General features: G+C 45.3%; 1 protein-coding gene across 5 annotated transcripts in view; it reads right to left on the bottom strand.

Annotated features, from left to right (window-relative positions):
- Positions 1-15,339, bottom strand: part of WHRN (whirlin) — a 136,446-nt gene that overhangs the window by 96,916 nt on the left and 24,191 nt on the right. For all 5 annotated transcript variants that reach the window (XM_038745428.1, XM_038745429.1, XM_038745432.1 and 2 more), the window contains exon 2: positions 2,092-2,310. In XM_038745428.1, the coding sequence (XP_038601356.1) occupies positions 2,092-2,310 (219 nt within the window). The remainder of the gene's footprint in view (positions 1-2,091; positions 2,311-15,339) is intronic.

The raw sequence follows: 15,339 nt of genomic DNA, 5'->3' as shown, positions 1-15,339 counted from the left end.
GCTGTGGGGAGGGGAAGGAGGTAATGTGGGGGGGGGTGGGGAGGGAGGAGGGGGAGAGGAAGGGGGGGCTTAGTCTGGGAAGGCCTCCTGGAGGAGGTGAGCTCTCAGTAGGGCCTTGAAGGGAGGAAGAGAGCTAGCTTGGTGGATGTGTGGAGGGAGGGCATTCCAGGCCAGGGGGATGACGTGGGCTGGGGGTCGACGGCGGGACAGGCGAGAACAAGGCACGGTGAGGAGATTATCGGCAGAGGAGCAGAGGGTGAGGGCTGGGCTGTAGGAGAGAAGGGAGGTGAGGTAGGAGGGGGTGTCCCTTCCCTTCCCCAACCTCTCTTTACCTGTGAGAAATAATATGATTGGGTAAAATGTAGCAAATGGGGCACTTCCTACAGGTGCAGGTGCTGGGGGTGCGGTGGCAGAAAGCTGCGAGTAAGTACTGGGGTTGAGAAGAGTCACCCCCACCCACCCCTCATCAAGAGAGGCAGCCTGGCCTAATGGAAGGAGCACAGGCCTGGGATGACCTGGGTTCTAATCCTGACTCTGCCATTTGCCTCCTGAGTGACTTTGGGAGAATCTCAACTTTTCTGTGTCTCAGTTTCCTTATCTGTAAAATGTGGAGTCCATACCTATTTTCCCTCTTAGAATGTGAGTCCCATGTTGGGCAGAGACTATGTCCAACCAGATTATCTCAAATCTATTCCAGCGAAGCAGCGTGGCTTAATGGAAAGAGCATAGGCTTGGGAGTCAGAGGTCGTGGGTTCTAATCCCAACTCCACCACTTGTCAGCTATGTGACTTTGGGCAAGTCACTTCACTTCTCTGTGCCTCAGTTACCTCATCTGTAAAATGGGGATTAAGAGTGTGGGCCCCACGTGAGACAATCTGAAAAGCTTGTATCTACCCCAGTGCTTAAAACAGTGCCTGGCACATTGTAAGCACTTAAAAATACCATCATCATCATTATCATCATAGTAAGCACTTAACAAAAAACATCATTATTACAATTATTACTTAATACATTACTTGACACACAATCAGTGCCTAACCAATGCCACAATTTTTATTGTCAAGACTACCTGCCACCTACCATCATCTCTGCTGTTCAGATGGAAGGCAGAGGGGAGCACATATAAGAGGAATAGTTCTGGCCCAATAATTTAGACCAGAGAATCGCCCAGAGGATGGCAAGAGAAGGGCCTGGGTGCCCTTGATTGCAGTGGCTGCCCTCGGCCATCAGAAGACCCCTTTCAGGTTCTAGGGTCCTAGCTCCTCCAATCCCCTTTGGCCTGGGCATAACAACGAAGTGACTTTTCCAGCCCCTCTTCCCTATCCTAAGCTAAAAAAAAGTCAGCCAGTCAATCGTATTTATTGAGCATTTAGTGTGTGCAGAGCACTGTACTATGTGCTTGGGAGAGTACAATATAACAATATAACAGACACATTCACTGCCCACATCGAGCTTACAGTTGGAAAAGGAGGTCCTACAATGGAGGAGGGAGCAGTAAGCAAGATGGGGGAGCCATAAGCAGACTTCGGAGATTTCACATGTAATTAAGTCTTTTCAGCCTCACTTGGAAACCCTTAAGCTCTTCCGGGCCTGCTCTAACAAGCAGAGACCTGGAATGAGCAAGACAAGGAGTCCAGCCCAAAAGGCAGAGAGGGCACCAATGGAAGCTTCGCTCCTTGCTTACCTGGAACCGTCGAATACAAAGGCTCTTAATGCCTCATAGAGATGGCAGCTATTATAATAATAATAATACAATACAACAACACAGTACAAAACAACAATAAATTGACATATTCCTGGCCCACAATGAGTAAAGTGACTTTCCCATGGTCACCCAGCAGAAAAGTGATGGAGCCAGGATTGGAACCCAGGTCCTCTGACTCCTGGCCCCATGCTCTTTCCACTATGCCACGCTGCTTCTTTAAGCTATGCTTAAAATGTTCCTGAAAGTCAGGCCTCTCTCACCTCCAGATGACCCGAGTCCATTCGCTGGGGGCAGGAGAGTGATTCAGGTGACTAGTCAGCTGCCCCTCCCTCCCCGCCACTGCCTGCTGTTCTGGCCAGAGCTCCCCACCACCTTGCCTTGCTCACCTTCTTTTCATCCCCATCTTGTAGAAGCTGCAGGGCACTCCTCCTCTCACCATCCTGTCGCCTCAGGGAGCTGTTCGGGTGCTGGAGCAGTCCCAAGGGTGGAGAGACGCTCCGCCCGTGTGGATCAACCCACGTGTAGATGTGGTTAGTGACGTAGCCGCCCGGGATGCGACCCACGGAGTGCACAGACAGAATCAGCTTCTTCGACCCTTTCAGCGCCTACAGAAAGGCACCCATGTTAATACTGAGAGGAAAGCTCCCTCCCTCTTTCGTCAGCTCAGAACAATCATTCCATCAATCAATGGCATTTATCAAGTGCAAACTGTGTGCAGAACACTGCACCAAGTACTTAGAGTAATTGTACTCTTCCATGCACTTACTACAGTACTCTGCACACAGTAAACACTCAATAAATCATCATCATCAATCGTATTTATTGAGCGCTTACTATGTGCAGAGCACTGTACTAAGCACTTGGGAAGTACAAATTGGCAACATATAGAGACAGTCCCTACCCAACAGTGGGCTCACAGTCTAAAAGGGGGAGACAGAGAACAAAACCAAACATACTAACAAAATAAAATAAATAGAATAGATATGTACAAGTAAAATAAATAAAGAAATAAATAGGGTAATAAATATGTATAAACATATATACACATATACAGGTGCTGTGGGGAAGGGAAGGAGGTAAGATGGGGGGGATGGAGAGGGGGACGAGGGGGAGAGGAAGGAAGGGGCTCAGTCTGGGAAGGCCTCCTGGAGGAGGTGAGCTCTCAGCAGGGCCTTGAAGGGAGGATACTATCATCATCATCATCAACCGTATTTATTGAGCTCTTACTATGTGCACAGCACTGTACTAAGCGCTTGGGAAGTACAAATTGGCAACACATAGAGACAGTCCCTACCCATACAATTGATTGGTTGACTGGGAGGGTACAATACAAGAGAGTTGGTAGACACCTTCCCTTCACACAATGAGCTTATAAAGATTTGACAGGGAAAGGGAGAGGGGGAGGTGGATAGAACAAAACAGACATTAAAATATATTTTAGTTACACACTGGGTGCTTGAAAGGATTCAGAACTCAACAGGGCACTGGAGGCCTCAGTTCTATGTCCAACCCCATTTGGAACCATTTTGGAAACCCAGAGGGGAACTAGAGGGATTCTTCATTAAGCAGTAAAAATCCTCACACTGCCTTTAAGTCATTCTTCATCACCATTAATAGTATTTATTGAGTGCTTACTGTGTGCTAGCACTGCACTGTACTAAGTGCTTCTTCTCAGTCTTTCCCAACTCCTGCCTAGTCTTAAAGCCTAAACAAGAATGACAGGGATGATGTCTAACTCTACATCCAATGCTAAGCACGTTGTTGACTTTCTTCAGGATACTGGCTTCCAGCATCAACTTGGGGCATAATGATATCCAAATCCTGGTTTGGAGAGGAGGTCTTTATATTGGAGCCAGAAGAATGATGACAGGCTGAAAAGGAGACCAGTGGAAACTGGCCACTGGTGCCGTTTTCCCCAAGGAAACTCCAGGGGCTTTTCAGGTCTTGAAGAAGAGAGAGTGCCCCTACCCCTCCCCTACTAAAAATTGTGACATTTTATAATGACCAAGCCATCCAAATGCACATTACAAAATGCGAGAACAGCAACAATAATGTTGAGGAACATTTAACAAAATTTTAAAATTTATTCTAATTCCAATGCTTCTAAATATTTTCATGTCTCCCCCATTAGAGTGAAAGCTCCTTGTGGGCAGGGAATGTGTCTTGCATTTCTGTTGTAGTTCCAAGGCCCTTAGGACCGTGCACTACACTCAGTAAATGCTCAGCAAATACCACTACTATTACTACTAAAATGCTTTTTTTGTGGTTTAGCTTTCATTTACAAAACACTATTTGGGATGCTAGGCTGTAAGTCTGTTGTGGGCAGGAACAGGTCTGCTTGTTGTACTCTCCCAAGTTCTTAGTACAGTGTTTTGAACACAGTGAGCACTCAATAAATACTACTGAATGAATGAATGACTGAAAAGATAGAGATTTGTGTTGAAGGGAGTGAAACCCTAACATGTCCCCATCTAGTTACAATCACTACTAATCCTTAGTTTTAACCTGGAATCTCACTGATATTTTAATTATCAATCAATCAATCATATTTATTGAGCACTTACTGCATGCAGAGCATTGAACTAAGTGCTTGGAATAGTATAACAGAGTTGGTAAGTATGCTCCTTGCCCACATCAAGCTTGCAGCCTAGAGAGAAGCTTATGAAGCAAGCCTGCCCTTGACCTGCCGAAAACACATTCGGCGTAAATGGCATCACTCTGATAGAGTGGATTCTGAAGAAGCAGGTGTTAACGTCTTTAAATCTAAGGGAAGGAACCAGAAAACCTGCAAGTGGCTGCTCTTGGTTCAACAGGTGCAGCCATTTCTTCCTTGTAATCACAAGCAGGGGGTGAGAGGAAAGAGAGAAAGAAGGACTGAGCCATGCCTGCTTTCTTAATTTGGCAGCTGAATGTTAGTCCCAGATGGAATGAAACCTGCACAAGCTTGGCAATCAGACAGAGCAATAAAAGGTTTGAAAGGATGAGCAGTGGGGATTTACACTTTTCTTTTATAGTTCCCAAGGTGTTCCCTTGACAGAGCTGGTAGGGGAAAAAAATGATCTCTGTTAAAATCGAGATGGTTTATGTATGAAGCCTCCAGGGGAAACTAGAAGGAAGAGTAAACTTGACTCTAGGATAAAAGAGTGGGAAAAGAGATCAGGGTGCTTCAATGTCAGTGACAGCAGATTTGTGCACATAGCGCCCCTGTACCCACCAGTCAGAACCTTTATCCTGGGCAATTCTGGACATTTGGACATGATAGTCTCTGCTAAATTGGTAAAAGAGGTACATAAGCAAGTTGAATACAAACTATACAGCAAGCCATGTGGCCTAGTGGAAGGAGCCTGGGCCTGGGAGTCAGAGGACCTGAGTTCTAATTCTGGCTCCACCACTTGTTTGCTGGGTGACTTTGGGCTACTCACTGCACTTCTGTGCTTCAGTTTCCTCATCTGTAAAATGGGGATTGGGAGGGTGAGCCCCCTGTGGGACAGGACTGTGTCTAATCTGATTTGCTTGTATCCACCCCAGTGCCTTGTACAGTGCCTAGCATATAGTAAGTACTTAACAAATACCAAAAACAAACATAACAATGTCCATGTGGGTCCTCCTGAGTGGGTCAGGAGTGGGTCACTCTTGTATTTCTTTATTATGCAGGGAGCTGAGGTGTGGTAGCTATATTTCTGCTCTGCTCCTGGGCAGGACTAAAGCGACAGCTGGGGTTAACAGAAAGGAGAGGGAGCCTTGGCTCTTCCTTCCCATGTGACTGCATGTGAAACCAGAGAGGGGAGCTGGAACGGTCTCCCAACCTGAAAAGCAGGCTCAGGAGTGCCCAGTTTCAGCTCTGACACTACTTGCTTCCACTGAGGAAATTGCACATTTTGGCTTCTCTAAATGTCTACATTCACCAGAGAGCAGGGGGTTGTAGTTACAAAAGGCCTAAGAGTGAAGCCAGCTGCCTTTGTCTTTCCAAATGTCTTCCAACAATATTTACATAGGGTCTTTCTGCCGCACAAAGTCGCTCTAACTTCATCTGAAGAGAGGCCTCCCATAGGACTGTCACCTTAAGGGTTCCATGGGCTGGAACTAAGCTGCATACGAGACTCTGGGGGGGTGGGGGGTGGGGGTGTTTTGAGAAGTTAAAGTCCATTGGCTTCTGCTACACAGCTGCCATTACTCTGTCCTGAGGGAGAACCATACTTTGGGCCAACATACTATAAAAGTAATGATAATTGTGGTACTTGTTAAGTGCTCATTATGCGCCAGGCATTGTACTAAACACTGGATTTTTTTTGCAGTGGCTCTGTCCCATCGCTTGAAGCCCTTGGATGCAGCCCCTGAAGCCCCGACACTAATTTGACTTGGCCCCTAAAGTCCACTCCTTCGAGATAAACACTGGGATAAATGGATGGGTCCTGTTACAAATTCAGGGGGAACAGATCAAGAGGTGAGGAGCTTCTGAGGAGTGTGCTTTCCCCTTCCAATCCCACCAGGACACAAAGGACAGTCCAGCCAATTTCCACCGGGAGAAGACTAGAAGGCGGAGTCCCAGTTATCCCAACCCAAGGTGGGCTGGAGGTTCGGATGGTCCAAGACTGATCCTAGCTCCAACTTTCCCTCCATTATCTGGCAATTTCAATTAAATAGAACAGCTTAGGGAGTATCAACATCAATCTTCACCTTTGTTCACTTCCTGTTCCCCAACAGAAAACTGCAACAAGATCAGATTTTCAAGGATGCTACTGTTTCTTTAACTCTAGGCTCTACACTCCCATGGGGCCGTGTTCTTGTCTATATAAAAATGGGGAAGACAATCGATACTAAGACATGAACAGATGGGTGAGGGTTGATTTGGGCTGGTTATTCTGGCATAGCCCAAGTTACAAACACCCTTTGATATAACTTGCAACTGTTTGACTGGCCCAATGTTTCTACCCATGTATTAGAGGTAACAAATCCAACCCCCAACATTGCCTTTCTTGCCTGGGCTAAGACTAAGCAATCAATAAAGAACAGATATTGCCAGAAGCCCTGTCCATAGTTTAGGTCAGACTTTCAGTCTCACAACATGACTCCTGAGCAGATAACCAAAGGAGTAGTTTGAAATGGAGAAGCAGCATGGCCTAGTGGAAAAAGCATGGGCCTGGGAGTCAGAAGGACCTGCGTTCTAATCCTGACTCTGCCAGTTGTCTACTGTGTGTGACCTTGGGCAAGTCATTTCACTTCTCTGTGCTAGTCACCTCATCTGTAAATCAAGGAGTAAGACTTTGAGCCCCCGGGGTAACAGGGACTGTGTCCAACTTGTTTACCTTATATCTACCCCACTGCTTAGGAAAGTGCCTGGCACATAATAAGCACTTAACAAATAACATTTTAAAAAACCCTGAAAAAACCTGGAGTGGCAACTTAATTTGGAAATGGAAGATGTGGATACTGAGTTAATTACATCACAGGCAGAGGAATTGTCCAGCAAGGATCGCATTGAAATTCAACAATCCAATGAGTCATGGCAAACTGCCAGAACATATGGAGAAGCTGCTTAAAATCTTGGGATTCAAAGGTTGGAGTTGCTGTTCTGGAGGCACAGGTGGTGAATTCAAACTCTCTAATCCCCCTAACCCACTTGCCCCCTGGCTCTCTGGAGGTGAGGGTGGAGAGAGTAGGGTGGCAGAGGGCCCTGATGTTACAGTGCAGGACTCCTTAAGGGGAGCAAGTGTGGCTCAGTGGAAAGAGCACTGCCTGGGAGTCAGAACACCTGGGTTCTAATCCTGGTTCTGGCAGTTGTTTGCTTCATGACCTTAGGCAAGTTACTTCTCTGGGCCTCAGTTACCTCATCTGTAAAATGGGTATTAAGACTGTGAAGCCCAAAGATAACCTCCCTGCCTCCTGTCTCCCCCTCATCCAGTCCACTCTGCTGCCCAGATGATTTATCTACAATAAAGTTCAGCCTGTGTTTCTCAATTCCTCAAAAAACTCCACCTCCGCAGGAAGAGACACTCCTTAGAATTGGCTTTAAAGCACTCAATCACCTAGTTCCCTCCTACCTCTCCTCACTGCTCTACTACTACAACCCTGGCCACACATTTTGCTCCACACATTGTACCTCAATCTTGTCTACCTTGCCAATGGCCTGTTATAATCAACTCTGTTATATTGTTATATTATACTTTATCAAGAGCTTAGTACAGTGCTCTGCACACAGTAAGTGCTCAATAAACACGACTGACTGATTGAATGACTGACAGGGACAGTGTCCAACCTGATTATCTTGTATCTACCCCAGAGCTTAGTACAGTGCCTGGCAAATAATAAGCACTTAACAAATACCATTAAAGAACAAAAAAAACCACCCAACTTCATTTCTCTGGGCCTCAGTTTCCTCATCTGTAAAGTGAGGATTCAATACCTTCTCCCTCCCACTTAGACTGGGAGTCCCACGGGGAGCAGGGACTGTGTTTGACTGACTTATTTCTTACATATTCAGCATTTAGCATAGGCGTGGCACATAAGCGCTTAAAAATACCACAATTATTAATATTCTGATCATTAGCTCTGACCAATTGTGGAGGCTCCAACCCAAAATTGGTAATCCCTTGTGTATCATCATTCTTTTCACATCAATAAAGAGGCATTCGCCTCACATTAAAATTTGGGTACTGCTAAATTGTAGGCTAGCATATGTGCCAGCAAGGAGCTATGGTACTGAGTGTTTACCTAGCCAACAGCATCCATTGCAAACTAGGTCATGGAACAACTTCATCCTGCTAATGCTGCTGATGAATCCTAAAAACCAAAACTTGAAACCCCAAAATTGAGAAGCATGACCTAGGGGAAAGAGCCCGGGCCATGGAGTTAGAGGACCTGGGTTCTAATACCAGCTCTAGCACCTATCTACTGTGTGACTTTGGGCAAGTCATTTCAATTCTCTGTGCCTCAGTTACCTCATCTGGAAAATGGGGATTAAGACTGTGAGACCCATGTGGGTCAGGGGCTGTGTCCAACCTGATGATCTTGTATCTACCCCAGTGCTTAGTAGAGTTCCTGGCACATAGTACGTGCTTAACAAATACCATGAAAAACAATCCTATATATTTTTGAAATTCAAACTTGATTTTTTTTTTCTATACTAAAAATATAGCACTGTACAAAGTGCTGGGGTAAATACAATCACTAGGTTGAAAAAGTCCATGTCCCTCATGGGACTCACAGTTTAAGTGGGGGAGAGAGTGAAATCCCCATTTTTCTGATGAGGAAACAGGTACAGAAAAGGCAAGTGATTTTCCCAAGGTTGTACAGTAGGTAAGTGACAGAGTCAGGATTAGAACCCAGGTCTTCTGACTCCCAGACCTATGCTCTTTCCAATAAGCCATGTTTCTTCTGATCACTACTCTCTGAACTATGTAATCGTAGTAACCCCGCCACCAAATCCATCCCCTATAAAGACCATTTGGTCAGCAATCTGAATAAACCTTTCCACCTACAGGAAGACAATCTGCAAGCCACAATTTTGAACCCAGGGAAGAAACCCCCAATCCTGGGGCTTGGTTGGGCAGCCTGTAGAGAGACTAAGAACACCGCATAAGCCTTATTTCCTGAGTCTTACATCTCCATGGTTTTTCCATGTTTTTTTTGCTGCTGAAATTGTGGAGCTGTGGGAAAGTAAGAATAACTTTGCACTGCAATCCCGACCTGCAATTCTGATTTTCAGCATCTAAGAAGTGTCTTCTAATAAGGTCCCGTAGGGCCTTCCACTTGATTCAGATACAATTGCTCTGTTTCTCTGTAACTCAGTTGAAAAAAGGGCTAGTGGGGCCAGTGGCCTCCGCTTCCACGAATGATTAGTTTTTTTTTATTTTACATTGTAATATCACACCATGGTATTAATTACTAAAGGCAAATAAATTGATTTTTCCACCAATTATGTACTCAGGCACCACGGCTGAAACTTGGCTGCCACATGAATCCCCTTACCATCTTTGGGATGTGTTTTTGAAAAGCCTAAAATGAAAACCACAAAGGGACTTGCCCACCCCTAAAACCCAGCCAGGCCCAATTGTCTGTCCTCCTGACGTGATGTCATGGGTAGGTGGGGGCTGTAGGAGTGTTGTCTCTCCAGGAGTTCTTCTTATAAGGTGAGTCTGAGCTCAAGACCTGGTCAAGAATGGAAAATTCAACCCATGCTGGAGAAGGGAAAAAGGTTCAGGTGGAAACCAGATCAATGCCATGCTCCCCTGGGGGAGTGAGGTGCTGAGGGCCCCATGGAGACTAAAGTAGTCCTTAGTTCTCCCTGGGAGAAGCAGGTTTGAATAATTTTGGCACCACTAGGCCTTGCCCACCACCCTGAGTGCTCCAGGGTGGCAAATCAATCAAACAGTGATTATTTATTGAGTGCTTTCTGAGTGCAGAGCACTATACTAAGTGCTTGGGAGAGTACAGCATAACAATATAACAGCATTGGTAGACACATTCCCTGCCCACAAGGAAGTTACAGTCTAGAGGGGCTTTGGCAGCCTCCTCACAAGGCTTGGAGGGAGCAGAGATGGTGAAGCAAGGGTAGCTACAATGAGCTGAAAGCTTAGAAACTGAATGTATGGGCTGGAAGCATGAGACGGGCTTGCTGGAAACCTCCTCTTACAACCAGAGGCCCCCTAATGGCCTGGAAGTAAAGCTTCTACTGCCTCTGGGAGCCCACAAATAAGGTTGCCCACACCAGTTGCCCTGGCCTGGGAAACTCTGGCTGAGAGCCCTGGAAGAAAGCCTCTCAAATGCAGGATCCAGGGATGGCCCAGGCCCACCCAGATGGGCAAATACCTTATGAGAAGCAGTGTGGCCTAGTGGATAGAGCACAGGCTTGGGAGTCAGAAGGACCTAGGCTCTAATCCTGACTCTGCCACTTGTCTGCTCAGTGACCTTGGGTAAGTCACTTCATTTCTCTGTGACTCAGTAACCTCATCTGTAAAATGGGGATTAAGACTGTAAGCCCCAGGTGGGACAGGGACTGTGTCCAACCTGATTTTCTTGTATCTACCCCAGCGCTTAGTACAGTGCCTGGCACCTAGTAAGTGTTTAACAAATGTCATAAAAAAAATATCCCTAAAGGTGTGGGATTTAATCCCATAGGTCCCTGGAAAGATATCTAGTTCTCTCCCCCCAGCTGCCACATAAAATCAGCCTGTAGAGAGACTAAGAACACCGCATAAACCTTATTTCCTAGCAGAAACCCCACTGCTGGCAGGTTGATGGGGAACAAGAGTGGAATCCAAAAGCCGTCACACCTCTCTAGCTCTGTCTCCTTGGGACTGTCCCAGCCCTCACATACAGAGGCCCCTCAGTGGTGCTGGATGCTACTCCCTCTATCTAACATAGCACAATGGATAGAGAATGGGCCTGGGAGTCAGAAGGTTACGGGTTCTAATCCCTGCTCTGCTGCTCGTCTGCTGTGAGACCTTGGGCAAGTCACTTAACTTCTCTGTGCCTCAGTTACCTCATCTGTAAAATGGGGATTGGGACTGTTAGCCCCAGTGGGACAGGGACTGTGTGCAACCCAATTTGTTTATATCCACCCCAGCACTTTTGTACCCTGCCTGGCACATAGCAAGTGCTTGCAAATACCATAATTATTATTATTATTATTATCTAGAAAAGCATGGCTGAGCCAGGTTATGGGCAAATACAATGTACCAAGGAGATGCCAATTTCCTTCAGCTAGATTCCACTCTTCTTGGAATTGCTGTCCTCTCTATTTTAAACAATCAATCAGTGGCATTTAGTGAGCACTTACTATGTGCAGGGCACTGTACTAAGTGCTTGTGAGAATACAATACAAAAGAATACGTATAGATGATCCCAGCCCCAGGGAGCTTACAGACTAGAGTTACTGCCTAAATACTTGATTAGATATGTTTGAAAGTACTACTGGAGGCTCTGAATACTTAATGAATCAGTAGTATTTAATCAATCAATCCATTAGTGGTATTTATTGAGCACTTACTGTAATCAGTGCTTGGGAGAGTACAATAAAACCAAGTTGAAAGACGCATTCCTTGCACGCAAGAGTTTATGGTCCTGAAGGGGCTTTAAGTGTTTCAGTAGCAGGTAAGTCCAAAAGAGAGTAGATTTTTGGTGAACGCTTTCTAGAGGATATGCGATTTCAGAAGGGCTTAAAAAATGGATGGAGCTGAGGTCTGTTGAATTTGAAAGGAGAGAGAGTTCAAGGCAAAGAGGAGGGTGTGAGCAAGAGGCCAATGATAGGAAGGATGAGAACAAGATGCAGGGAGTAGGTTAACTTGAGCAGAACAAAGCATGTGAGCTGGGGTGTAGTGGGAGAAGACAGTGGATAAGTAGAAGGGAGAGAGCTGATCGAGTGCCTTCATGCCAGTTTCTGTACAATGTAGAGCAGATGGGTAGCTATTTGAGATTTTTGAAGAGTGAGGAGATGTGTGCAGGATGGCATTTTAGAAAATTATTCCATCCGGTCTTTAGAGTGAACTATGGACTGGAAGGAGACCAGTGAGGAAGCATGGCACTCTTCCACTGCCAGGGTGCTAGGTAAGTCTCCAGAAGCATCTGGATGTCATTGGAAACTGTTGGGGATCAGGTAGGACTTAGAGTCCCCCTCTCCCTCACAGCAGAGCTCTATTCTCTGCATTCACAGACTCCCTGGGGCTGATAGAGAAGCTAAGTTCACTTGGTGGGGAAAGGGTTCATTCAATTGCATTTATTGAGTGCTTACTTTGTGCAAAACACTGTACTAAGTGCTTGATTCCATGAGATTATTCAATCTGTGGCCTTTGGACATTCGATATTCACCCCACTTCCAAACCCACAGAACTTATGTGCATATCTTTAAGTTACATAGTATGAATTACCTATTTATTCATATTAATGTCTGTCTCCCCCTCTAGACTATAAGCTCATTATGGACAGGGAATGTGTCTGCTAATTTGGTTGTACTGCAATAATAATAATAATGGCATTTGTTAAGCGCTTACTATGTGCCAAGCACTGTTCTAAGCACTGGGGGGATACAAGGTAATCAGGTTGTCCTACGTGGGGCTCACAGTCTTAATACCCATTTTATAGATGAGGGAACTGAGGCCCAGAGAAGTGAGCCCACTGTTGGGTAGGGACCGTCTCTATATGTTGCCAACTTGTACTTCCCAAGTGCTTAGTACAGTGCTCTGCACACAGTAAGCGCTCAATAAATACGATTGATTGATGGATTGAAGTGACTTAATCAAGGTCACACAGCAGACAAGTGGCAGAGCAGGAATTTGAACCCATGACCTCAGACTCCAAAGCCCGGGCTGTTTCTACTGAGCCATGCTGCTTCTCTACTGTACTCTCCCAAGGGTTAAGTAAAGTGCTCCACACGTAGAAAGTGCTTAATAAATATTACTGATTGAAGAGATGGAGGGATGGGCTTCATTTAGCACCAGGATTCAATTATCAAGACTGACAAAGCCAGAGAACCCTACATCCTCAAATGCAACAGGCTCTCCCTCCTTCACCTAGAAGACTGAAGATCCTTCTTCAAAGAGGAAGGCTGTCAGAGGGCTTAGACAGAAAAGGAGTCAACACTGAAGGAACAAAATGAGTTCTTTACTGTAATATTCCAAACTCAGTAGGGGTGCCTGCCCACATGAAGGCAATTCCTACCCAGGAGAGCTTTTGATTCTGTAGTTTTGATCTATTAGATGGCATCAGCTGTGAAAGTGTCATTTTGTCAGTCCAGCACAAGATGCCTCTTACTATAACCCATTATTATGGAAATGTCAAATACATGGGTATTTTAAAAAGTGAAAAACCCAGCAGGTGAGTTAATAAATTGTGGAGACAATCCATCTTACATTGAGGCCCATTAAGCACGCTCTACAGAAGCTAAACTAGAGCCATGTTGATAAAATTCCCCTCTCAGCAACGGATCAAGCAATTTTGCAATTCACTTAACTCAGCTGTATGTGTTTCACGAAGGGCCGGGGAGAGGAGAAGAAGAACTGGAGAGCTCTGCACAAGGCAGGGGCCAACTTTTAGTACCAAGGCCATCACTTCCCCATTGCTGTGGCTGTCTCAGCCCCACAATGATAACTCCCAGAAAGACTTGGGGTGTGCATGTCCCAACTGCTCTCTCATGCTTGAACAATAATGTCCTCTATACTATGCCCTTTCCACCATAATGTGTGCATGTGTATCATCCATACCACCCCACCACTGCCTTATCAATCAGTTATATTTTATTGAGCACTTACTATGTGCAGTACACTGTACTAAACACTTCGGGGAGTACAATACAACCGATCTGGTAGATACATTCCCTGCCCACATTGAGCTTGCAGTCCAGAGGGGGAGACAGACATTAATGCAAATAAATGAATTATGGATATGTACGTAAGTGCTGTGGCACTGAGGGAGGGGTGAATAAAGGGTGCAAATCCAAATACAAGGGCGATACAGAAGGGAATGGGAGAATATTAGGAGGCGAGGAAGGCCTCTTGGAGAAGATGTGCTTTAAATGGTGGGGAGAGTAATCGTCTGTCAGATATGAAGAGGGAAGGAGTACCAGGTCATAGGCAGCACATGGGGAAGGGATTGGTGGTGAGATAGATGAGACTGAGGTATAATGAGTAGGTTGGCATCAGAAGAATGAAGTGTGTGAGCTGGGTTGTAGAATCAATCAATCAATCAATCGTATTTATTGAGCACTTACTGTGTGCAGAGCACTGTACTAAGCACTTGGGAAGTACAAGTTGGCAACATATAGAGACGGTCCCTACCCAACAGTGGGCTCACAGTCTAGAATGGGGAGACAGGGAAGGGAACCAGGGAAATAAGGTAGGAGGGGCAAGGTGATTGAGTGATTAAAAGTCTATGGTAAGAAGTTTCTGTTGTGAAGCTGGATGGGCAACTACTAGAGGATCTTCAGGAGTGGAGAAACATGGACTTAAATAATTTTGTAGAAAAATGATCCAGGCAGCAGAGTGAAGTATGGACTAAAATGGGGAGAGCCTAGGCAGGAGGCAGGAAATTCAATAAGGAGGCTTATGCGGTAATTAAGGTGGGAGAGGACAAGTGCTTGGATTAACGTGGAAGCAGTATGGATGGAAAGTAAAGGGAGGATTTTAGCGATGTTGTGAAGGTTGAACTGACAAGGGTATTTATGAAGAGCCAATTAAGTGATGAGCACTATTCTAAGCTCATGGTAGAATTAAACCAAAGCAAAACATAAACCTGTACTTTGGCAATTTGTGTCTAATTGTCTTCCCCTGTAGATTATAACTTTCTTGAGGGCAGGTACTGCATCTTTTTCTTCAACTGCATGTTCTTAACTGCCTACTACAAGGCTATGCACATGGTAGGCATCAAATAAATACAGTGTTTTGTACACAAAAGTTGCTTAATAGTACAACACTTTTCACACAGTGGCTATCATTCATTCATTCAATTGTATTTCTTGAGCGCTTACAGTGTGCAGAGCACTGTACTAAGCACTTGGGAAGTACAAGTTGGCAACATATAGAGACGGTCCCTACCCAACAGCGGGCTCACAGTCTAGAAGGGGGAGACAAAGAACAAAACAAAACATATTAACAAAATGAAATAAATAGAATATGTACAAGTAAAATAGAGTAATAAATATG

The sequence above is a fragment of the Tachyglossus aculeatus genome, chromosome 4, assembly GCF_015852505.1.
Source record: "Tachyglossus aculeatus isolate mTacAcu1 chromosome 4, mTacAcu1.pri, whole genome shotgun sequence".
In the NCBI taxonomy this organism is placed as follows: domain Eukaryota; kingdom Metazoa; phylum Chordata; class Mammalia; order Monotremata; family Tachyglossidae; genus Tachyglossus; species Tachyglossus aculeatus.
The sequence above is the reverse complement of the archived record's forward strand: the minus strand, read 5'-3'. Positions and strand labels throughout refer to the sequence as shown.